General features: G+C 40.1%; 1 protein-coding gene across 9 annotated transcripts in view; it reads right to left on the bottom strand.

Moving 5' to 3' along the window:
• The window catches only part of RUNX2 (RUNX family transcription factor 2), a 324,192-nt gene that overhangs the window by 113,259 nt on the left and 184,005 nt on the right, over window positions 1-26,928 (bottom strand). For 3 of the 9 annotated variants that reach the window (XM_020801514.3, XM_020801515.3, XM_073004377.2), the window contains one exon: window positions 12,898-18,184. The exons of 4 other annotated variants lie outside the window; for them this stretch is intronic. In XM_020801514.3, the coding sequence (XP_020657173.3) occupies window positions 17,706-18,184 (479 nt within the window). In that variant the 3' untranslated portion in view covers window positions 12,898-17,705. Of the gene's footprint in view, window positions 1-6,858; window positions 6,934-12,897; window positions 18,185-22,406; window positions 25,116-26,928 lie in introns of those variants that run through there. 2 more of the 9 variants (XM_078377962.1, XM_078377959.1) reach the window with 2 other exon arrangements.

The raw sequence follows: 26,928 nt of genomic DNA, 5'->3' as shown, positions 1-26,928 counted from the left end.
AGCTCATCTTGGAAAATGTGCTAATAATTTGAAACATATGTAAATGTTCATGTTTGGACTGAAGGGAACCTTTATAAACTTCCAGGCTAAAAATATAAAATAAAAATGTACTTGCACTGTGTTGTGTGAATACTTATATAATTCTTTTCCTGAATATAAATTGCCATATGTAACAAGTTCAAAGGTTCTACCATGCTGTCTTCTGCAGAGCCTCAGCATCTTTATTTCAGACTCCTTTGTCTAATCAAAAAAAGAGGGGGTCAAATTAGATGAGACATTGCCTCCTGTCAGGGGCAGCTGGTGTGAGACTTTCCAGTTACTAAACAATCATTCACCAACAACCCTTGTAGGAGTTTGGATCAGACTAGCCCCGGTTCAGACTATCTGTACAGTGTGCACAGGGAGAGGAAAGGCACTGAGCAAAGGAGTGCTTAACCCTTCTCCCCTTAAGCTGATTTCCTTATCTCTCCCTGCACACACTAACAAAGAAAACAAACAACTCCTCTAGACACCAACACCATTGCCTTCCCTAGCCCACAATAGGACCTCCTTCCTTACCCCTATATTCTATACTACACTACTCAGGTACTGAATCCTGTGCAATAAGATGAACCATCAAAGAACAGCCAAACCTGAATGACAACCAACAACATCCCCTCCAGTTTGCAAGTTATCTGAAAATATCAAAAAATGAAAAAAAAATGTAATGTAAATACCTCTCTTTTAACACACTGAACTCCAACAAAAGCTAATACACAATCACTGCCAAAAATATTGGCACCCTTGCAATTGTGTCAGAAACTAGAACCCTTCTCTCAGAAAATTGTTGCAGTTACAAATGTTTTGGTACTCATATGTTCATGTCTTTGGTTTTTTTGTTGGAACAACACAAAAAAACAGAGAAGAAAAGTCAAATCCGATACAGTCTCATACAGAAACACAAAAATGCACTGGCCAAAGTTATTGGCACCCTGTCTAAATTGTAAGAAATCATTGCTTTTCAAGCATGTGATGCTCCTTTAATTTGTATTTAGACACACCTGTGGCAAGTAAGAGGTGTGGGCAATATAGTAATCACACTTGCAACCAGTTAAGATGGAGAAAAGCTGACTCAGCCTTTGTGTTGTGTGTGACACTGAGCATGGAGGAAAGAATGAAGTGTAAAGAGTTGTCTGTGGATTTGAGAGAAAAAACTGTGGAAAAACATCGACAATCTCAAGGCTACAAGTCCATCTCCAGAGATCTTAATGTTCCTGTGTCCACTGTGCGCAATATCATCAAGAGGTTTACAGCCTATGGCACTGTAGCTAACTGCCCCGGACGTGGATGGAAGAGCAAAATTTCTGAAAAATTACAATGAAGGGTTGTTCGAATGGTGGATACAGAACCATGATTAACTTCCAAACAAATTCAAGCTGATCTGCAGACAGAGGGTACAACAATATCAGCTCGTACTATCCGTCATCATCTGAATGAAAAGGGACACTATGGTAGGAGACCCAGAAGGACACCACTGCTGACACAAAGGGATAAAAAAGCAAGACTGGAGTATGCCAAAACTTATGTGACAAAACCACAATCCTTCTGGGAGAACGTATTGGGGACAGATTAGATGAAAGTAGACCTTTTTGGTCAAGGACATCATGGCACTGTTTACAGAAACAGAAATGAGGCCTTCAAAGAAAAGAACAAGTCCCTACAGTCAAACATGGTGGAGGCTCAAAGATGTTTTGGGGGTTGCTTTGCTGCTTCTGGCACTGGATGCCTTGACTGTGTGAACAATATCATGAAATCTCATGATTACCAAAGAATTTTGGGGTGCAACATAGTGCCCAGTGTCTCCACCAGAGGACAAGACCCGAAACACACTTCAAAAGGCACTCAGAAATGGTTACAAACAAAGCACTGGAGAGTTCTGAAATGGGCAGCAATGAGTCCAGATCTGAATCCCATGGAACACCTGTGGGGAGATCTCAAAACAGCACTTGGGAGAAGGCATCCTTCAAATCTGAAGGCCTTTGGAGCAGTTTGCAAAAGAAGAGTGGTCCAAAATTGCAGTAGAGAGGGGTAAGGAACTCATCCATGGTTACAGGAAGCGATTGATTTCAGTTATTTTTTTCCAAAGGGTGTGCTACCAAATATTAAGTTAAGGGTGCCAATAATTTTGGCTAGTGTGTTTTGGGGGTTTCTGTGTGTGGATTGTATCAGATTTTGACTTTTCCTCTCAGTTTTTTTTTCTTTTTGTGGTGTTTCAACACAAATCAAAGAAATGAACATGTGAATCCCAAAACATTTGCAACTGCAACAATTTCTGAGAGAAGGGCTGTGTTTTCTAACAGAATTGCAAGGGTGCCAATATTTTTATTTATTTACAAGATTTTTTAGCCGCACCATTACCAATGGTCTCTGACCGGGGTATAACAATATTAAAACTTTAGAACCATTTTTGGCCATGACTGTATTACAGATCAGGATTTAAAATCTGATAGACAATCCACCCACTTCAAATATTAGATAGTGCCACTGCTGATATTGGAATAAAATGTTTGCTTCAGAAACAATGTCATGGTATGCAGATATTGGGAGCAAAAGTATCTGTTGAAATGTAACACTGTTCTACTGTAGTCCTTCCTTCCTTCCTTCCTTCCTTCCTTCCTTCCTTCCTTCCTTCCTTCCTTCCTTCCTTCCTTCCTTCCTTCCTGTTTTAGCATCAGCATGTCTGCTGAAGAATATATGGAAAAACACCAACAGAAAGCAGAAAATATTGGTCTGTTTTCTTTGGTCTCCATCGATTCAAGTGTCCTAGAAACAGTGAGCTTCAGTTACGTATTTGACGAAAAGATTGTTAATTGTGGGCCAACTTGTTTTTAATGATACTTTGCTGTTATCATATGCTGATTGATAGGCTTCTGAAAGGTACAAGAGTTCCCCATAACAAAGTTCGAAAACCATTTAAAACATTTACAGTACTTTTTTGTTTCCTGATGGAGCTGCACACAGTTTCAACTAACTTCGAGGCTGCGGGAAGTGAAGCAACACCTCTTTATCTGATCAAGAGAAACACAACAAACATTCAGTTCCTTGAAAGTGCATGCCCAGACCATATATTCAAAAGTATGTAAATTATGTTTGTTATGTAATCTATATTCAAGCACTACATATTGCATGTAATACAGTGGTGCCTTGACTTATGAACGTCTTGACCTACGAACATTTTGAGTTACAAACAGCTCCATTCACATAATGCTGCTTTGACTTGTGAACGGAGCTTTGACTTAAGAACAGAAAAAAGGCAGGGGAAAAGGGCGGGAAATTCAAATAGCTGAAGACTGTAGGTGGCAATGAAGCTGCTTCTTTGCAGCTCTTTCGCCCTGGCAGTTAGAGAGTGTGCGATCCAAGGAGGCTGCCTGCTAAGGTAAGGTGCTGCTTTATACTTTTAAAAAACTGTTCTGGGTATTTTTGCAGTGTGGTTTTTGGCTGGAGGGTTATGTTTCTGTGCTGTGATCGGTCTTGGGGGTTGTTTGTTTTTTAATTGCTTTTTTGGAGTGTTTTTTCCCCATTTCTGATGGGTATTTGGGGGGTTTGCTTGATTTTGGGGGTTTTCCCCCCATTTTCAATGTGTCTTGCATGCTTCCCTTGCTTTTTTTGCTTCATTCTCTTTGCATTTCTGATCTGCTCCATTTGTTTTCTGTGCTTTTGCAATGGTTCCTGCATGCTTCCCTTGCTTTCTTGCTTCGTTCTCTTTGCATTTCTGAACAAAAACATCTGGAATGAATTAATTGGTTTTCAATGCATTCCTATGGGAAATGCTGATTTGACTTATGAACGTTTTGATTTACGAACACCATTCCAGAATGGATTAAGTTAGTAAGTCAAGGCACCACTATATATTTATTTCTAGTACTTCCTTTCAGCGCTACACATCCTTTTAATGAAAATTTTAAATAATGTTAATAAAATAAAGTGACATTGGATTGATAATTAATGAGTGAGTTTAAATTATACTGTTCCACTGAATCAAAGGTGAATAAAAAAATCTTTATATCTAATAAATTTTACAGCTGTTTCTTTTACCTAATCATATATTAACCTTTTTTAAATTTTTATGGAAATCTTCTATAGCCATTGTCAAGCAATTATATAAAAAAATCAGTTCTGGTAGAAATAGCGCATTTACACAAACCTGTGGAAATGTCTGGAAAAAGCACTTGCTTCTCAAAATTCTACTTTCCTCCATAACCACAGGAATATTGTTTAGAAGTTCCACTGTAAGTTCAGAGGAGGGCAACAAGGATGATCAGGGGCCTGGAAACTAAGCCCTATGAGGAAAGACTGAAAGAATTGGGCATGTTTAGCCTTGAGAAACGAAGACTGAGGGGAGATATGATAGCCCTTGAAATACTTGAAAGGCTGTTGTCATACAGAGGAGAGGCAGGATCTGTTCCAGATCATCCCTGAGTGCAGGACATGTAATAAGTTACAGGAAGCCAGATTTTGTTTGAATATCAGGAAAAGCTTCCTAACAATTGAACCAAAAAGCCCCAGATTAACCATTAAACAAAGCAAGCACATGCTTAGGGCATCAACACGGAAAGGAGGTACCACAAAGTATTTTTCAGTTCTGGATTTACCGTGGTGAAAATAGTATAGCCTCCTTAACATTATTATTATTATTATTATTATTATTATTATTAATTTTATTTATATCCCGCCTATCTGGTCACACAAGGACCACTCTAGGCGGCTAACAAACTTAAAATAGTACAATGAAAATGTCAATAACAGTTCTAAATCATAAAACACTACAATACAGTGCGGGGACACAAAACATAAAACAGTAAGGGAGAAAGAAAAAGGTCATGAATTATGTGATGGGAAGGCCTGCCGAAACATCCAAGTTTTTAATTGCTTCTTAAAGGTACCCAGTGAGGGAGCCCCGCGAATCTCAGGAGGTAAGTTGTTCCAAAGGCGAGGAGCCACCGCCGAGAAGGCCCGATTTCTTGTCTTTTCCTTCCGGGCCTCCCTCGGCGTTAGGCTCCTCAGCCTCACCTCCTGGCTCGCACAAGTGACATGGGTAGATCTTGGTGGGAGTAGGCGTTCCGCCAAGTATCGAGGCCCTAAACCGTTTAGGCTTTGTACGTAAGCATCAACACTTTGAAGTCGATGCGGAATCGGATGGGCAGCCAATGCAATGCGGCCAGAGTGGGTGAAATATGTTGGTATTTTTTCACACCATTAAGTAATCTGGCTGCCGCATTCTGCACCACCTGTAATTTCCGCAGCAGCCTCAAAGGTAGCCCCACGTAGAGCGCATTGCAGTGGTCTAATCTCGAGATTACGAGCGCATGCACCAAGGTAGTGAGCGCCTCCACATCAAGGTAGGACCGCAGCTGGGCTATCCGCCTGAGATGAAAAAAGGCGGTACGGACCACCGACGTCACCTGGGATTCCATAGTGAGCGCCGGGTCCAGATGGATCCCCAAGCTGCGGACCCCATCCCTGGTGGGGAGAGTCACCCCCAAAAAAGTGAGGGGGTTTCCCAAACCCCCAACTGTGGGGGCGCCCACCCTCAGTACCTCCGTCTTGTCCGGGTTCAGCCTCAGCCTGTTCTCCTGCATCCATTGCAGTACAGTCCCCAGGCAGCGCTGGAGGGACAGGACGGCATCTCCTGCGATAGGTGGAAAAGAGATGTAGAGCTGAGTGTCATCAGCGTACTGGTGACACCGGGCTCCACACCCCCTGATGACCCCCCCCCGCGGCCTCATATAGATGTTAAACAGCATTGGGGAGATAATCGACCCCTGTGGAACCCCGCAATTGAGATTCCACGGGGCCGAGACCCTCTCCCCAAGCTGTACTCTCTGGGGGCGGTCCTCCAAGAAGGAACGGAGCCAGGCCAATGCCAAGCCACCTATTCCCAACTCGGAGAGCCTCCCCAGGAGGATACCGTGGTCAATGGTATCAAAGGCCGCTGAGATGTCGAGGAGGACCAGCAGAGACACTTTGCCCCTGTCGGCCTCCCTCAGTAGGTCATCACACAGGGCGACCAATGCCGTCTCTGTCCCGTGGCGCGGCCTGAAGCCCGACTGGAATGGATCCAGGGCATCTGTTTCATCCAGGAGCGCCTGAAGCTGATCGGCCATCACCCTCTCGACCACCTTGCTAAGGAAAGAAACGTTGGCGACGGGCCTGTAATTGCCAATTTCGTCTGCCGCCAAACTGGGTTTCTTCCTAATGGGCCTAATGAGTGTGTCCTTGAGGGCGGATGGAAATCTGCCCTTAAGGAAAGACCCATTAATGATAGCCGTGGCCCATTCCGTTGTTAAAGGCCTGGCTGATTTGATTAGCCAGGCCGGGCAAGGGTCCAAGGAGGAGGTGGTGGCACGACAGAGATCAAGCACCCTGGCCACAGAGTCAGGCGTGACAGGCTGAAAGGAGTCAAAAATCACCGGGCAAGACGGAGCGCTGGACATCTCTGCTCGACTCACTGTATTCAAAAAAGGAGAGAGGTCCCGGCGGATGGCCTCCACTTTTGATTTAAAAAATGCTGCAAATTGGTCCGGCGAGAAACTAGAGGGCGGCCCATTGCTGAAACCAACTCTGGATAGGTCGCGTACTATACGGAATAACTCCGGCTGCTGGTTGGACGCTTCGCTTATCCGGTTAGCGAAGTATGCTCGACTGGCAGCCTTTACCTTGGCCAGGTAAAGGTTAGTAGCGACCTTAACAGCTATCCAACATCACTTGACTCTTTCCCTCCCTCTCTCAAGAGCCCCAAGAAAATCATTTCCCTACCTAAAGTAACTGAGAATGAACCAGTAAAAAACTAAAATGTAAAACTCACCTAGCAGGAAAACTTTGAGTGAAATGATCAGTCATCATCATCACTTGGTGTTTCTTTTTAGAAAACATTTACTTCTGTATTTTGGGAGGCTGTGTGGGGTAAGGATAAAAAGAGTTGCTGGTCATTTAGACCTATGGCCTCTGCAGTATACTGTATATGAAAGCCAAAGAAATAACAGGCACTGTTAAAAACACCCCAAAAAGGGGTTTAAAGCTCTTGTTTGAGCTTTTCAGTTTACAGATTCTGACAAAATTGACATTAATTGAAGAGTGAATGTGCAATATTTGGCTGGGAGTCGGTAATTTGATTGTACATACAGTATTATTTTGCCTATGAAATGTGGTTCCCCCCCCCAATACTATACAATTAAATTAGCATATTTTCATGCATATGTGTGCATTCTGGATTTTTTTTCAAGCTGTGGGGCCTACTGTGTGTTCTATTTGTAGGGGGCACCATAATCTTTTCAGTGCTTAGGGCCTCTAAAGGTTTTAATCTGGACCTGGAATCACTTATGTCAGGAGGTGGTGTGCGCTCCAACACAGGAGGCATTAAAGAGAAAATTGGACAATCATCTGTTAGATCTGCTATGATTTGGATCCCTGCACTGAACAAGAGGTTGGACTCAATGGCTTTATAAACCTCTTCCAACTCCATTATTCTATAATTTATCCACACAGGAGGCAAATAAAGGGCAAGAGGGAAAAGAATTTAAAATAACTTGTTAAAATTCCTGGATTAAAATCTAAGAAGTCTTTTTCCTCGTGAAAAGTTTATTGTTTGTTTCCTCCACTGAGCTCAGAGTGGCATATGTGGCTCTCCCCACCACCTAAATGTTCACAACAACCCTGTGAGGTTAGAACAAGAATGTGTGCCTGACCTAAGATGGGCTTTGAAACCAGGCTGGATCATAATTCATTTTAACCATTACAACCTACAGGGGTTCACTATTACATTGTCTGACTTAGGGTGTGATCACACGAGGCAAACATTCCCCGTTATACCCGTTAGATCATTGCAGAAATTTCTGGTCACGCAACACAGTCATTATTGAAGCATTTACCTGGCCAGCGCAGGCACTGTGGTTTATTTCCCCCTCACTGGGACGCTGCTGTTATTTTGTTCTGATGGATTTCAATATATTCCTTAGTGGTGTGACTGTGTGCACGACCCTATTGATTCTTTTCCAAAGCTATGCCATCAGGAAAGGTAACCACCATTACTGCCACACAGCTGCCCAGCTATAATTTGTTTTTTTGTTTTTTAATTCACAGCCAGTATGTCAATACATAGATAAATGTATGTCAACAGCCAGGTATTTGGGGGCATTGGTAGGTGTTACATTACTCCACCTACTGTGTGACAAGTGACACAGCCCCGGATGGGTGTACTGGGTCCATTGAGAGTACTGCAGCTCTTCCAGAGGCACCAGCACAACTGCAGAAATTTTACAAAACAGGAGGCCATACCTGACATATTGATGTATCTTTAAAAAAAAAAAAAGTAAGGTGTTGCAATGTCCCAGAAAACAAGAGAGAAAACATATCAGTACCATTCTGCAGCTGGCCACAATGATTCAAACAGGAGAAAATGCATAGGTAACATTAGAACACATTGGGACATTTGTCCATGTATATATACCACGTGGTCATGGTTCAGTACAACGAAGGTATGGAAAATATTGTTAGGACAGGGAACATTTCCCTAGTATGACCACAGACTTAGATTAATTTTTTGTTATCTGTGTAAGTGCCTGCACCACCCCTTGTGTAAGCAGACATATGGACACTATTATAGAAATTGCTCTGTGAGCAACGTGCAAGCGCTCTGCTTGCTCTTGAAAAAGGATCTGTGAGGCTACTACAGGCTATTTTGGTTCTGATCGGCATTTGGGATTTAAGCCACAGCTCCCTATTCAGTTTTACAGTGTTGCTTGCTGTGATGTGCTTTAAAAAAAATATTCAGATTCATAAAAGATGGGTGTCAAAAGTATAAAATGTTTAATTGCGAAATAAAATCCTAAAGCCGTGAAATATATGTCCTGTGGGGTTGGGATGGGGGAACAGACACAGAAAACCCGTGGACTAAGTTACGAACCAGGTCAAATAGGGATAAGAGCAGAAGTGCCATGTGGTAAGTTTTCAGCTCATTTTCAAGCTGTGATCTTGCTGCCAAACAGGGGTTTGCAAAACAAAGGCCTCTGGAGATTTCTCATACTTTCTGGCTTACTCTCTTGGTGTTCATCTTAACAGAAGTCAGCTGTTCTCATTTCTCATTTATCCAGGATTTAACAGTGAAGTGTTTAGCATCTGCCCGGGCTATTATTCTAAAACCAGAACATTCTGCTCCATTGGGAGAACATAAATCATCACCAAGGAAAGAAGATAGACCTCCTGAATCAGCCAGGATCCCCAAGACCTGCCTTTACTTCTCTTTTGGTAGAAGATTCCCCCAGCAGGACAAACAAGCATGCCAGTCTGCTCTCCACTTGCTGACTTGCATTCATGTCCTTGAATCTGGACAAAATCTTCTTTTGTGGAACAATTTGCACACAAGTGAGGATCCTTGATTTGTTTGGTGCAAACAAAACCCCGGACAGTAGTTTTTGTTCGTGACAGTTGAGGAAATGGAAAAAGTAAACAAAGCCCAAAGCTACACCAGAATCCATTCAGTAGTCGTAGACATATCCAAACGTTAAAACACTCCCTTTTAACACACAATCAGACATTTTATTACTCTGGAGCATGTTCAGTAGAAACATTTTGTTCTTAAAGGGCCAGGCACTGTTTAACAGTCTCCAAAGTCTGCTCTCTCCTCACTTTGAACACATAGAAATACAATCTGAGCAGCTCTTCAAAAAAAAAGTTTCTATCAAGAATAGATGTGCAGTTCATATCTGTATCTAGAGGATACAAATACAAAGTGGAGCAGCACAGCTGCCATCATCCAGTTCCGCCTCCCCAGAACCAGCCTGGTTCACTTACCAGGCTCTGTGGTGCATGTGTGTCTAGCGATGGTGACATGCGCCAATTGTGGACATAGTCCTGCCGGCGCTTCCCTGCCTTTCCCCATAGCAGCTGAGCATGGAGACTCGTCTTCCCGACTTCTCGCTGGAGTGGCATGACATCTCTAATCAAGACTAGTTTACGGCTGAGGACCATCCGAGCAAGTGCAAAGAGAAACAGTAATAATCTGCATAGAGATCCCTATTCAAGGAGTTTCACAGGCTCTCAAAGCTTAACATTGTGGTCCTTTCACTGAATTCCTTTATTTCTCAGTCAATACCAAGACATAAATAACAAATGCTCACCATTCTTTTTCGCCATTAATTTCAGTTTTTTTTTCTGTTACATTTCTTAAAATCTCATGTATTTGACACGGATTCTGTTCTCTTTAGAGAAATGTGATGTGATATCCTTAACATATTTTTAAATATGTGCAGAAAGACAGCTGATTCTGATAGCACTACTTTATTTATATATTACAGCTTTAACCCAAGACATCCTCATTTGCTGTGATGAACACAACGTTAGCAGGTTTATGCACAATCAAGTATTCCCAGGGTTTTCAGCTAAGCAGTAGCATGCTCATTGAAGAAACTACTAAGGGCACAGCCCTAGTTCTCCTACAATGTACTGAATGTAATGCATGTAACTGTGAGGGATAACAGTGCTGTAGATGGTAATCCTTGAATTCTCTCCAGTGATGTCACTAAGTGCCTGTCCACCCTGGAAAATTTGGTGTTGTGTGATCTGTCTTTAGAAGGTTCTTATCTAAAATTGTGATCTATTTTAACTCTCACGTGAGTTATCATTCTGTCCAGATTAGAGATTGTGCTACAGGTCCTTTTCTTCTGAGCTGCAGAGCAGAGTTTACCTGATTCACTTGCAAGTATATTTACCCAGTTTACTGGTGAATAAGGAGGAAGCAGCAACAGCAGTTGGGGACAGCTGCAGTGCAAGGGGAAAGCATTGGGGAGAAGGAAGGTACCACCCATTCCCTCTCTTTCTCCTCAACCTGGCCTCTGCTGGAGCTGAGCTGCCTTGTAGGGGGCAGAGCCATGGATTCAGTGTAACCTCCTTTCCTGCTTTTTCTTTCAACAGTCATTCAGGGGGCTGGGATGATTTTTTTTCCTTTTTTCTTTTTGGTTATATAACGTAAGTGGCATATTGAAAGAGCAATGCATCCATCCATTTAAGTGGTGTATTAGAATTTCTCTGCAATGGTTAGGAAGATATTTTTAAAAGGAGATGAAAACAGAGGAGGGTTCCCCCCCCCCCGCCGCCCTCCATTTTAATGTCACAACCCACCTAATATGTCACAAGGTTGTCTCCTCAGTTAAGGCCACCCACAGCTCCATTTGGGTGTGAACTAGCTATCTGCACAGGCTACACAATGTGTCAGAAAGAGGTGCCACAAGAGACGGATGGATCTAAGTGGAAACAAGTATGGACACTGTCATTTGGTTTGAACCAAATTACACCAACAGCAATCTGTATAGCAGTCTATATGCCGGTGTGGACAGCCTCTTGCTACTGCACAATTGGTTGTGCTAGTGACTTTGCATTTTCTAAACTAGTACAAAGATGGTGTCTAATGCAGTTTTGTGTAAACATTCATTCACACACTCTGCAATTGCTTGCACAGTGATACAATACTACTACACTAGAAGGGATTTTCACATGCACACATAGCTCTATATTGGAATCAGATCATAATATTGTCATAGATATAAATACAACTGAAGTTTAGGCAACTAAGCAATTTCTCCAGCTCAACAATCTAGATGCATTTAGCTGCCATACTAAAACATCTACATCTATTAAGTGGCCATACTAAAACATCTAAAACAGCAAATAGACTGACCAACTGTTGCCTTAAGGTGGGGAGGAAAATGCCCAGAGATCGAGACTACTGAAATTAGTGCCCAGCCTGGACAAGGTTGACTGCTGACAGGTGTACAAGAGCATAGATAGTACATGGATCATATTTTACTGGATGTTCTTTCCTTCCACTCTTTGACACACACAGGAGAGATCCAGCGCAATCTGCACGTATACATTTATTTTTGTTTGTGAAATAATCACCCATCCCAGAACTGGAGCTATTGGTTGTTTGTATGAATTGTGTGATTTAACATATGACAAGGATGATTAATTAACTAGTGCAATTTGTGGGTGTTATTTTTGCCACTGTACATTCACTGGCATAAATAACCAATATGATTTTGGCTAATAAATTTAGGGTTTTACTTTGAAAAAACAAGAAAATCGCACAGGCTTTGCACTTTTATTGTTCTCAGTGAAGGTGCACTAAAATAGTTCTGCTTGCCATTTTACTTTTAATAATTAGAGAATTCTCGTCCGTTCCCCAGCAGATAATAAACAATGCTATTTCCTGTGTTCAACAATTTATGCAATATTTTTGAGGTGAACTCTTAAATGTAGCTCAGATTTTTCATGAAGAGCAGTCTTCAGGAAGAGTAATTTTTCTGTGTCTCAGATACCCAGGTACAAAATGTGCCATGGATGATGCAATGTCATTTCCCCTACTCCCATTCCTTAAAGTTCTAAATACAGAGATGACAAGATCAGCATACAATTTGCCAAAAATTCTTGTTGCTTTATTTTATAAAAAGAGAGTTCCTTTTAAACCAGGTTATGCAATGTGCCATCCTCCAGATATCATAAGATAGGCAATGGTGGGGAATGCTGGAAGTTGCAATCCAGCAATATCTGGGGTTTTCCACTTCACCCACCAATTCCACACAGAGACCATGAAGTTACTTTGATGGTAAAGAACAAATCAGGATTACTATGAATTCTATTTTCCATATCAGGGTGATATATTGATATTTGCCCTGTGTTCTACATTATGAATTCCATGTAATTCTACCTAAGATTATGGAAGTCTTCTTTCAAAATAATAACTTTCTAATATGCAAAGAATGGTATGATATTCAAGTACACACTGGCTCCAGACAGCTCTAGTTTATATACAAATACAAACTAGATAAATATGGAGATGCAAAACCAAAGAAACAAACAACATCATTAACAAAAAGAAAAGCCATTTTATTTAAAATGAGATTCAAACCTCAAAATTAATATTACAATCATGAGAGAATGCCAAACAAATTCAATTTACAGTTGCAACATACAATACAAATAGTCCCTTTGAAAACAAAGTAACTCTTTCCACAATCGCTGTCTGCAGCACAAAGAACACATTTGTACAAATATGTGCACATGAGAAGCAAATCTTGGGCAACAGCAACTGGGTAAAAAAAATGAAAGAACTTAAAGCTTGTATTTACAGGAAATGTTACAAATATTTTGTTCCAGCAGAAATTCAGGACTGGTAAAGCATATTTTAAGTAAAAAGAATGTGGAATATTGTTTAGTGTACCGGTGAAACAAAATTATTTTTGAAATATTATTTTTGGGTGATCTACTTAGAAGCACTGCAACAACAATAAAAACATAAGAATGTCAGGTTGAACATGCCGAAATTAAATGTATTACCAAACATAAGAGTTTACAAAACCTGGTTTTGTTTTATCTTTGCTCATGACTTAACAAAGGTTTAATTTTTGGGTTTTGTTCATGGCTTCTCTGTGACTCCTGGTAGATTAGATCATCAAGATTCGAATGGCAGGATCCAACAATAAAGAGGAACATTATAAATGTTACAGTGCAAAACATGGCATGGAGAGGTTGGAAGAAGCGATGAGCATGCTTAGGAGACTGCCAGCTGGAGCTCAGAATTAAATGGAATATTTTTAGAAAGGGCTCTCAAAGGGCTCTGCAGAAAGTGGTTCCTAGCTGACCATCTATAAACCCAATCCCTTGCTAATCTCGCTCAAGATTGGGTTTAAATTGTGTACTTTATCCAAGGAAATTTATTCTTATCCTCTGTAAATAGATCTTTGGTACATATTTTTAAAACAGGTTTGCACATGCAATTTTATATAAATTTCACAAACCAGACCAGAATTCTTCTTGCCAAATAATTCTGATCCTTAAGGTACTAATAACAGCCCATATAATTTTATTGTAGGAACAATGTCATATACTGCCTTCCTAAAGGAGAGATGAAGTGATGATGGTCTCAAAACAAGTGATATACTTGAGTAATTTTATACTAATTATGAGTTTACACCAGATGCAGACTTAGAAGCATAACATATTTATTATATTTATGCATGTATTTCTAAGAATCAGGAACCATTCAAGACTGAATAAAGAAGTCCCTGCTGAAAACAACTTACATTAAACAAAAGACAAGAAAGATGGGCCTTGTGCTTATCAAAGGTGCTTATCAATGTTCTTTCTTGCCAGCCCTTCAATTATTATGGGCTACTTCTAACTTGCACAATGAACTTTTTAATTTGTGCAATCACATTAGAAGGGGATGAATTTGGGGCAAACAAAACTGCACACCTGAGTGATTCAGAGTTTTAATTTCAAATGATCCAGTTTTAAAATGTGACAATAAAGAAAATTACTATAGGTATAGGAGAAAACAGAGAAATGATCTATGCTGGATTAAATCCAAGAATATAAAGCTGTACTTGAATTGTACAAGAACACATTTCTTGTTTGCTTATTTTTAAAATGTATTTGGGTTGCTGCCTGCAGCCTCTGTTACAACACAAAAATATCCCTACAAAATTACTTAAGATCCGTACAGCATATTTTTAAAAGCCCTTTTCAGCAATAAAAATAATGTACAAATATAGTACCTTTTATTAAATATACATCAGCTTTTGCACTGGAAGCTCATTTTCCTTTTTTTTCTTGCTTATTAATCAGCAACAAAAATCCCACAAACCTTGAAATGTGTAACCAGACACTAGCTCTTTTAAGGGCTGCTGAAATGAACACACTTATCTTACAGATACAAATAAATGGACAAGGGTATGCTTCAAGCTACCACAAACAATAAATAGGATCAGTATCAGCTTCCATCTTTGAAGGAAAACTTACACATCAGAAAAGTGTCTCTTACTTGCAAGAAAGGACTTGATGTATAAGAATTAGAAGGCAAAGATTTTTTAAAGAGCAAGTTAATCACATTAAATAGGCAGGAAATGTGGAATCTTTCTGGTGGGCTGCCTTAGTAACCAACGTGCCATTTTCCAATTAAATTATTATGCAGGGGTGACCCACAATTCTAGTGGCAGAGATGTCCCATCCTGAAATGCTGAGGTGAGCCCCACCCCTTGAGGGTAAATATGTGTCACCATTTCTTATTGTCTAGGTGGCCAAAATATAGCCCATAGACACCATCTATTCCAGCAGCACTACAGTCCAAAGAAAACAGTGGTTACTGCAGGCAGCTGAGGAGAAAAGCAGTGCAAAGAGAATATGGCAAAGACGAGAATATGGCAATTCCTTCCAAGAAGCTGGTGCCTCCTTTTAAAGGAGTCAAAGTATGACCTGCTCTATTTTGCCCACAGCCCCCATCTTGTTTAAACTGAGCACACACACAAGTCTGTTGAACAGAGGCAGGTTACTAGACTTCGTCTAAAGTGCCAAATGAACTTGGTGCCCAATAAATTTTAAAGAAAAAGCCTGAAAGAATTCTGAAAGCTTTGGATCGCAGGCCCTTGACACACAGCTAATCCTGCTCATCATCCTGGCAATATGGAGTTCGGAAGTGACAGAGGGTGGATTAAGAGTCCCAGGTATATAATGTATCACAATTAGCAACTAAATGTGTAGCCTTGAGGGGTCTTTCATGTTCAGTATTCAAGCATGAACATTTAAATATTCCTGAATGCCAGGCCAGCAGAATATAACTCTGTACCGCAGTGGTTCTCTTGTGCTTATTCTTGGCTAACATCTCCTGAAAATATTTTTTTTAAAAAAATAAATCAGAAAGCATTATTATTTTAGTATTTCACACTAAATAAGACCTGTATGATCAGTGAACATAACCCTTGAATGGGTTTGTTGATACTTTATTTGAAAACTCTTGGCACTGTTTAACACCCTCCCTTAAGGCCTTGCCCCTTTTCTCGGCCTTACAAAGCTGCTTTTCAAATGTTGATCAAAATCTAAGAAATTTTGGAATTTCACCAGCATGGACTGAATCCTACTACTTATACACATCGGTTTAAGTGCACCAGCATAAATCTGAGCAGACAATTGTCACTACTTAAAGAGTCACTGCTTGTTATTCCTTTTCACACACAAGTGACATTACTTGGCATGTGATGAGGGATACAAGCTGCAACGTTTTAAGCAGAGGCAAATCACCACAGCGATTTGTGGCATTGCTCTTATGCCAGTCTATGCAAAAAATAGGATTCTAGCCACTGGCTGGATTCTAATCATACACTTCTACTCATGAACAAGTAGAGAAAACATATGTCTGTCTATATGAAGGAGAAGCAATGTTTCTTTCAGGTTAGCAGTCCCTTACTCCTTTTGCTCTCCTACCATTTCATATTCTCTTTCACCCATCTTGAGGGGAAAGGGCTTCGGGTGGGCAGAAGGGCTGCACCTCTGTGAGGCAGAGTCTGAGCAGAACACTATAAAACTTGTGAGTCCTGCCAATTAAACTCAAAAGAGCTACAATGAAGTGTATCCAAAATGTTTTCCCTCTCATTTTATTGATCTTTCCAGTTCATTTTTGAGTGATTAAAAAAGGCAACCAAATATATCCAATAACATGTAGGCGGTATCTCCTTCATAAATAAAAACAACATGCTATACCAAAATTCCTTTGAGATGGAAGCATTTTTTTAAAAAATTGCATCACAGCTAGTTTATACCAGGACATAGCCTTGAGATTTTATACCATTCAAAGGCTGCCATGATTTAAAAACAACAAACATTTTTAGAGACCGAAGTCAGCACATCATTACATTAAGAAAACTTTAAAGGGACCAAATATCGTTAAATAATTATAAATATTTCTTTAAAATTATACAAATCATTTTTTTGCAAATAACCTCAATTTTACATGTTTATAAGTTAATAAAATAAAACAAGATAGCCAAACACACATATTTACTGACACTGTTTTGGTTTGAGTAAGATATATTGCCATTATCTTTTGTTTCTTGCATAAGAAATAAAGTTTTGAGGTTTCTTTTTTTGTTTATTTCTTTGTTTTAGGGGGTTTGCCCCCAAGATTTTTTTAATTAACTTGATTAAGGCAAAATTAATAACACAAATGCGTAAGACAAAACAAAGCTTGTCTTGGTATGTTCTGGGATGCTCTTTCAGCAGAAAATAAGCCATGCATCTTAAAAGTTTTTGCTGCAAGGCTCTGGTAAGATGGTTGAAGAGTTACTGTAAGCTGGATATACTTTGCTATAAACTGAAGTGTTTCTTCTGAAAGCAGAAACAGATGAATTGCACTGAGCATGCATAGGGGGGGCTCCAGTATATTGTATGGCTGCAACTGTACCTGATGTTCAAGGTGTTTGTTGTTGTTCCTGCTTTATTTTGAACAACAAGTAATGCATAGGCTTGATAATTAGTCGAAGTCCTTTTCTTGTTTCTTGGCAAAAACACACACAAAAGAAACCCTTGCTTTTCCCCCCTTTTCACGTCTGGACAGAATAGGCCTTTTTTGTTGTTGTTTTGGAATCATTACATTTATCTATATAAAACCCAGACAAATGTTCCCAAGAGGAAAAGGAGATGTGCTTTAATCCACATAGACCAAACTACAATGTGGAAGATCATTCTCATGTTGTATGTTTATAATTAGCTGTTAATATCCCAGCTATATAAGTGCACGTATCAACAGAATCTATTTAAAAACAAACCAAAACAAGAAACAGGCACTTTATAATTAGCTGTTTGTTTTTGGCTCATAGACTTTAGGCCATGCAGATGAAATTTCAGTATGGCCTCCAAACAGACTCATCCATTCTGCCACTAGAATTCAACACTGTTGGGGAGCTGCTGTGGCTTCCATCAGCCTCCACACCATCATTCTGGTTAGGCAAGTTAGGGTTTAATAATGTGCTGCCGTTGGATGTGGTGGTACAGGGAGAAAGCATTCTGGAAGGGGAGCGGTCTCCCCCTGGCACCATGGGGAACTGGTATGATCCTGATGATGTGCCATAGTAGAGATATGGAGTGCTGCTGGTCTGGAATGGTCCACTTTGGTTTTGGGAAGAGCCTGGGTAAGGTGGTGGTAAGTAGGTGTGGTAATGAGTGGTGGCTGACATACCCAATGACATGCCTGAGGTGACTGGCGGTGTATAAGTAAAGGTGGCTGGATAGTGCATTCGTGGGTTGGAGAAGCGGCTCTCAGTGAGGGATGAAATGCTTGTAAACTGCCTGGGATCTGAAAATGGGCCCAGCTCTGAAGCACCTAAAAAATTATAACAAAAAATGGGGGAAAAATTCTGTAAATATATAGATATATCTTTCTTTAAAGTGATGATATAACTTAAGTTTGCTTAAAAGTAACCCACTTTTTTGTCACCCCCAAGGAATAGCAAGCAATTCTATATTCACACCATATAAGCAGTGGTCATGCATAACCTGTGAGGGTCTACTATGATAAAACATGTGGTTTGCAAATATCATAGATATATACTGTATTTTCTATAATCTATAGTACTCTTACTTCTGGTTCTAATTTACACAAACCTCAAATCAATGGATTAAATATCCTACAAGTTTTGATATCTATGTAACAATGCCCATTTGACGCCCAGTGTTTCACCAGTCCATGCACTCAGCTTTCTTCTTTTACCTCACAGTATTTCCCCCCCCCCCAATGATATTCTATAGAAGAGAAGGGCAGGCACCATACATCCATGCACAAATGGTATACCTAGCAATGTGTTTGGTATCCCCACAATTGGGTGCTCTTTATGGAGGATGCACAGTACATGCAGTCATGTTTATTGGTTGGCAACTGAGCATGGATGGGCAGAATAAATTGGTTTCCTTTAAAAGAAATGGCTGGAAGACAAAACACCATGGATATTGATTCTATTTAAAAATATAAGACAGTGGCCATGAGGAGGACATGTATTTGGTGAAAATCCAGTTGATGCAGCTATGCTGGGCGTAATATAATGGTCATAATAGGATCATCTGGTGCCATTAATCTTTATTTTTATTTTCATTTAAAACTTTCTGTCTCTCCACCTTCAGGTCCTGAGGCTCCCTAAGAATCCATTTTGCCCCAGGATAGCCTATGGGAGCTTCAGGACAGCTGGAGCCTTTAATATTGGAAAACCGCCACGGGAGGCCCCACCACCGATCAGGACCACTATCAGCAATCCAGCTATTTTAAATTAAATTAAGATAGAGATGACCACAGCCACAGGATGACATTATCACCATTTATGTTTATTTATTTATCACCAGCATAGTTGCACAACAGGATAGCAGTCATTGAAACAACGTGCAAATGCTTTAAAGGGTCAAGAGTGAGCCACAAATGGATGTGGTCCCCCACTTTTATGCACATTTTCCCTCCATTCTTAACAATCTCTTGTCACTGCATCCTAGTTTTAACAACCCACTGTATAGGTGGTTGAAAGTAGGATTGTCAAACATATTTTGATTCAGATTATAAAGCCAGGAATACTGTGTTTTAATCTTTGCCAATACTAGGTAAATATAGTGACAATCCTATGCTGGAAAGTTCACAAGATGAAAAACTCTAGGAGAGGAAAGTGCACAGTTAGTGGTCCAATCCTTTTAGCATGATGGCTCTGTTCTGGCACTACATCTGAAAACACAGATGGCTCAGTGGCTGTTGAGGATGTTATTTAAGCCCTGTGCCCTATGACATTTGGGTGAAGTCCCTATTCATCAGTGTTTCAGACTGTAGGAGCTCTGTGAGTGCCTTCAGCTGAACATGCTTCCAGCCTCTTTTGCAGAGCTTTGCAATAAATACTTAAAGGTCTGAATGACTTGTGAGAGGTGGGGCTTACAGCATTTCTACATCTCCACAACACATTTAACCCTCCACAGTTTCAGGCATAATGCCTATACAGGGCTGGCTGCACTATGAGAAGTGTTACCTCTGTCCTGGGACTAAAATCAAGGCAGAAAGACAGAAGAGGACGAAAAATCCTCAACAAAAAGAATCTGAATATAGACACTGAAATGCATACAATAACTGAATTGTATTTGAATGCAAAAACCAGAAGATGGGCCACAGGTTATCTTTTAAAGATATAATTTGGATTAAGTTATGTGGTTATATTAAGTTATCCCAATAAGAGCAGACCGACTGGATCAGTGGGATTTGCATAAATATTAACCTACATAATTGGTTGATTCAATAGGTCTGTTTTGGTTGGGATATAACCATTATCCTTACATTAAAGCTGAGCAAATCTATAGTTACTTAGGTTCATTTACATATTTTCTCACTACCACAATCAAACACTCAGAATTCTATTGTATCTTTCTGTCAGTGTAATGGTGTAACTTTTAGTGGCAAATTGCTGTCACTTAAGAAGTAGGCATGTTCTATCACACACAGAGTGATGTGATAGATATGCAGTAGGAAATGCTTCTTAACTTGCAGTGATTTACACCTGAATGGTATGCCATTGGTCTTATTCTAGTGATATTCATAGGATTCACGTCCTTGTATTCTAAAACATGATGTAGTTTTCTACTGTGTTAGATTTACTGTCTTGAATGCAGAACAGCAGGGATGAGTTTCTGATTTGTTGAAAAAAAATTGTTGCTGTATATGTCAGACTATGGTCAAACGATCAATCCTTTATTCACAACTTAAAAATACTATAATTAATTTTTTGAAATTTAAATACATTTATGTAGCATACCAACAGCTACATAAATGTATTCTTGGCTTCAAGGAATGTATGTCTGTAGCCAAATTAAAAATATCATTCAATCAAGTATTTTACAAGCTAATAGGTAAGTGTCCCAACCCTTGAACGATTCCCTCCTCACAGAAACTGTGGGTGTTTCTCTCTCACACTCACTCACTCTCTCTCTCACACACTCTCTCACACTCACTCACTCATTCTCTCTCACACACACACACGCACACACACACACACACACACACACACACACACACACACAAACCCCATATACAAATAAATTGGCTGAAATCCCATTCATGCAGTTATACTGTGTAAATTTAAGGAGATCATCAGCTGTGGAGATTTTTCAGAAATAAAACACTTCTGATTCCCCCCACTGCCAATGTCCAAAGGCTCCCATGGGATCCCTTTCCCTATGAAGAAACAATTGGGGGTTGTGAGGTGGGGAACAAGGGGATGTTTAACTTATGACATTCACCACAACCAGGTGACTTTACTGGTAGTAGCTTTTTTTTTTAAAAAAAGAAAGACTCTTCTCATCCTCTGGCTTTCAATGGTTTCTCCTGAGTGATGGACTCCATGGAACCTCCAAATTTTTGAGGGAAATCAAAAAGGTTTTAATTACAAAAAAATCCCACATCTGATTATTTTACCAGGCTTATGGCATGAAATATATGGAACAGAATTTCAACCTACAGTGATGCCTCGCTTAACGATTGCCTCGTTTAGCGATGAATTCGCATAACGATGGTTTTTTAAAGAAAATAATATGCACCATTTAACAATGTTTCCTATGGGCGATTTTTGCTTAGCGAAGTTTGGGACCATGCTTCACATAGCGAATGAGTTTTTAGGTCCCCTGCTTCACATAACGATGTTTGTTTTTTCATTTTAAAAAGTGTCTTAAAATGGTCAAAAACGGTTCTAAATGCTTGGATTCATTAGAGCACCTTCTAAAACAGGTGCAAATTTAATTTGGCTTTGATCTGACTTTTTGTTAATTTTTGCTGAATTTTTTTCTCCCCCATAGGAAACAATGGAGCTGTCAAAATTTGACAGCTCCATTGTTTCCTATGGGGGAGAAAAAAATTCACAAAGAATTAACAAAAAGTCAGCAACTGTTTTAAATGCTTGGGTTCGTTAGAGGACCTTCTAAATCGTGTGCAAGGTAAGTTTGGCTTTGTTTTGAGTCTTCATTAATTTTTTGTGAATTTTTTCCTCCCCCATAGGAAATAATGGAGCTGTCAAATTTTGACAGCTGTCAAAAGTTGGTGGGGGAGAAAAAAAATCAGCAATAATTAACGAAAAGTCAGATCAAAGCCAAATTAAGTTTGCACTCATTTTAGAAGGCGCAGAAGCTATTCCAAGCATTTAAAAACGTTTTTGACCCTTTTATGACACACTTAAATTTGCAAAAATTGACTTCGCTAAACCATTGAAATGCATTGAATAGGCTTCAATGCATTTCAATTGGGGAACCACGTTTCACTCAACGATGTTTCCTATGGCGATTTTCGCTTAAGGACGGCAATCCGTTCCAATTGGAACGGATTAACCAGTTTTCAATGCATTCCTATGGGAAATGGTGTTTCGCAGAATGATGGTTTCACACAGCGATGAATTTTTGGAACCAATTAACATCATTGTGCGAGCCACCACTGTATATCTCAAATCACTCTATTAAGGGATAAATTAAGCCAACTCCCTTTGTGGCATTAAAAGGAAAATTAGTATTGTGTGAAATGAGGGAATCATTTGAGAGATCCAGGGGATAAATATATTTTGGTGGTGAAATTAACTGAATTTTACAATTTTACAAAACGATTTTATCACAGTCTGATGAGAATGTGAATGATAAATTAATTTGAACTGGAAAAATGATGCTGGAGTAAATTAACTAAAAGTGCACACTGCACTCTACTGTGCTCAGTGTTTACCTTGGGAAAGTAATTTATCTCTTTTCTAAAAAGGCAGACCAACAGTCTTTACTAATTTGCCAGCTTCTATAGAATGGATATTGCAAGAATAATCATGACACCAAGGAAGAAAAACGATATTCAAAGCTAAAGAACTCCACTTCTTCTCTGTGCTAAGTGTGCAGTTTAGAAAAGTCACTTCATCGTCTGCTCTGTTTCCCACAACAGCCAGTGAAAAGCCCCCAGAAAACTGCCAGCATGACATGAGAGCAACCCTTGTTTGTCAACATTTTCTGGTATTAAAAAGTAATTTGATGGAGGTTCTGTTTCGCTATTTTGACTAAGAGAAAGGGCTTTCCTAAGCAATACTGGAGGAGCCTCAGGTGGATGGTCCCCAAGGAGAGAGATCTAAACTGGGAAAGAGGTGGTACCTACCAGCACTTCTTCTTTGAAAACCTGTGCCAGCCTTGCTAGCAGGCAGCACTGAGGGAGGAGCCCCCAGGTCCCAAAACAAGTGTGCTAGTAGACCAGTGGTCTGAGAGGGGACTGTTGTGCTCTGCTGTTTTAAATACGCTTTAGTATTATTTTATTTAATATTTTAATATAAAACTTGTTTGATTCTTTTTAAATATTTGTATATTTATTATTTTTAGCTTTTAAATATTGTCTTTTTAATGATGAAAGCCACCTTGGGTCCTTTTTAAGGAGAAAGGCAGGAAATAAACAAACAAACAAACAAACAAACAAACAAACAAACAGCGCGAACAACTGCATTTGCCCAAGAGCCACTATACTGCAAGCCTGCAAGGTTTTCTCAGTGTCACTCCCAAAGGCCTTACTGGTGGTATGGTAGTAACTTGTGTAACTATTGTTCTTTCAATGGTGATCCATGTATCCACACAAAATGGGTGTGCAAGCCTGTGCGACACTGCTTCAGAAAGTTCCAGGGCCTCAGCCTATACTGTGCAAGGGTAGCACTGCTTTCCTCAGTCCCAGTTGTCTGCCACAAGTCAACAAAATGAAGAAGGGCAGAACAAGAGGGGAGGAGGGCAGGACTGTGTGGATACGTGGATCCCCAATCAAAGAAACAGATTTTCCCTGTTTTTCCACCTCCCTCCCGGAAAAAATAGAAATGTTCAGAAATTTTACATCTCTAGTTCTGAGAAATGCTGCCATATGTGCCATGCACTTGGTGAAAACCTCTGGGGCAGTGGATATCCTGGCAACAAAGAAGCTTAGGAAATGACAGACTTGTGGATGAACTGAGATATGAAAGTTCATGTCGTGGAGATCTATGGACATGAATCAGTCTCCCTGGTGAAGCAGCAGGAGGAGAATGGGTTGTAACACTGCTATCTGGAAATGTTTTGGGATAATAAACCTGTTGAGGGCATATAGGTCCAAGACGGGGTGGAGCCCTCTGTCTTTTTTGGATACCGTAAAGTACCAGGAGAAAAAAACCACCTAAGGTGCAGTGGAGCGGTACTCTTGAGATGGCTTCCTTTGCCAGGAGCTATGGGTTTCTTTCTGGACGACAGGAGAGGGTGGAGTGCACCGGATACAGCGCCGTGACTGGTAGGGTGGAAAATTCTACTACATATCTGTGGGTTATGGTGTTGAGAACCCAGGCATTGGAGGTAATAGTGTCCTAAGCATGGATGAACGGCACCAAGCATATGTCTGTAGCTGTTGTAACATGAGGTGATGGTGGTAGAGGGATGTATTGGGCTGGAGCGCATCAAAACTGCTGATGAGGTTTCCTGCCTTTTTGGAGCAGGCTGTTTGCTTGTGCTTGGCAGAGGAGGAGGCTGGGGTAAGGCATTGGTGATTAGGCCATTGCATGTAGATATGGGAAAAATTGTAAAAACTTATATGGTGCATCCCTCCTATGTTGTTTCTACCAGCAAAATATGAATGTACACCAAATTTCAGGTCATTTGGTCATGTTTTAACCCCCGCCCAACACGATTAACTGATTTAGTTCATAAATCATCATTTTCCTACACTAAAATCATGCCAAAAATACTTGTAACATAAGACACTTTATTATATAGAGAAGACAAAGTACTTACGTAGTAATTAGCAAGTTTGTTAATAGTGCACACACAATCATATCTAGTAACTTTACTGGATTTAAGGTTTTGTGGAGGAGAATGTTAATTTCTTTAACGTCTTCTTTTTTTGAAAGTTAGGAATTTGTTTGCGGCGATATTGAAATAAAAACTGTTTTTGTGCTTCATCATTGGTAACACTAGTTGAGAAGTCTTGGATTAGTTTCACAGCCCATTCCGACAGATCATTCACCACTTTGACATGCCGCACATATGTCTCAGCTTCTTGGTAATTGGGATCATTATGCCATTCACTAACAGGTTTTCCTAGCCAGTCGGTGCCAATTCCCATGCTGTGAAACAAGAACCAGGATTTAGGCCCAATAAGGGATGGTCGTTTTGTACTGTGGCTCAGAATAGGAAAAGTTGGATGGCCCCTTTCAAACTCTTTTAGTCCAGGAATTCGGAGCAATGTTCGAGCAATCTGCTGCCATTCTGAAGAGGAAAGTCTGTTTGAAAATAGAGAGAACACAGCACATTCTTCGGTTAAGTACTAGAAGTGCCTTTCCATGGCTTTTATGGCTGCATTTGCAACTTGTGGATTATGCTTGCAATACTTGTTGAAGTCATGCCATAGCTTGAGATCATTATACGCTACATTGGCCCCAATGGATGAAGAGAGCCAGTTTTCTATGTAGAATAGTGCATTAAATTTGCATAGTGTTTCCACTTTACTGATCATGGCTTTGTCATATCCTGCTTGAGCACAGAAAGCCAACATCTTTGCAGGATAGAAAATGGACGGCATCCATCAAGCATGATGTGCTGCTCCTGGTTTCAGCCAGTGTATTCCTCTTTCAGGTGTATCAACATCAATTCAGCACACTCCCAATAGTCAGCACGAGGTAGCAAGTTCTTTCTGTCTGGAGTAGAAAGTATTCTCTTCAGTGATTGTATAGAATTTTCCTTAGTGAGTTTCAAAGACCTGTCTTTGATTTCTAGGATCTTAACATCAGCTTCTGTGTTAATAGTTGACCAGAGTCCCTAAATTGAATGAAATTGGTGTTTTGAGGACCTGATGTTGCACCAAACAATTATTTGTGAATTGAACTCAGGATTCTTTCGAATATGTGATGCTGACAAGCCAGCATAAACAACTTCTTGTCAAAGTGGTTTTCCAGCAGAACACAAGCTCCATTTTTCCATCCTGAGTTTGAAGCTGTACTATCAAAAACAAGGGATCTCACATTACCTAAAATCTCCCACTTGTTTGCAAGGGCAAATGTAGCTCTTGCTTGTTCTTCTCCTGTTATGTTTGTAATTACTGGGATAGCAAGAACTTTGCCTTCTTCAAAGTCTGGCATACCAGATACCAGAATCCCTAGTCTTTCTTTGTTTTCTTTTTTTGAAGTCTGGAACCAGTTTACCATCCCAATGGAGTGTTAAGTGCTTTGGTGCTGTGAATGTAACCTTAACTGCTTGCACTGATTATTTCCTAACTTCTTTATCTGCTGTCCATGTGCTTTTAATTGAAAAAGTTGCTTTTTCCAGTGGAACTCCACCTTCTATAAGAATTGCTCTCATGAATGCTATTTGTTGACCGGCTGATAGATTAAGCCTGTCTCCCATGGTTGATATGGTTTTGCTTGTAAATGGATTTCTGGGTAGGGTTAAAGCAATTGATGAACTTTTTCTACAAAGTGTTGTACAGTGGTGCCCCACATGACAACAACCCCGCAGAACGACGAAATCACACGACGATGACTTTTTTGCTATCTTTATAGTGATCGCAAAACGATGTTTCCTATGGGGGAGTTTTGTTTGACAACGATTAGGCCCTTGCTTCGTGAACCGTTTGTTCGCAAAATGACAATTTTTTCAGCTCCGCAAAATGGCTGCCCTGTCTTTTCTGGACCCATGCTTCACAGGACAGCCATTTTAACAACTGATTGGCGCTCGGAAAATGGCTTCCCCTATGGGCAATCTTCGCTGGACAACGAGGTAATTTCCCCACTGGAATGCATTAAATGGGTTTCAATGCATTACAATAGGGAATTGTTTTTCACATGACAACAATTTCGCTTAACAGCGATTTTCCTGGAACAAATTATCGTTGTCATGTGGGGCACCACTGTATCTGTACCTGTTACATCACTGCTAGTTGAAGGAAATACAAACTCTGGATCTTCAATTGAATCAGGTTGAACATTCAAGCCATCCAAATCACTTGAATCAAGGTAACCAACTAAACCAAATTTATCAAGTTCTAGGCTACTACTTGTGTTTATCTTGGTTGAAGCTGCTTCTTAGCGATGCTTCTCC

The sequence above is a fragment of the Pogona vitticeps genome, chromosome 1 (assembly GCF_051106095.1).
Source record: "Pogona vitticeps strain Pit_001003342236 chromosome 1, PviZW2.1, whole genome shotgun sequence".
Classification (NCBI taxonomy): Eukaryota; Metazoa; Chordata; class Lepidosauria; order Squamata; family Agamidae; genus Pogona; species Pogona vitticeps.
Note: the sequence above shows the minus strand (reverse complement) of the source record. Positions and strands in the feature narration are given on the sequence as shown.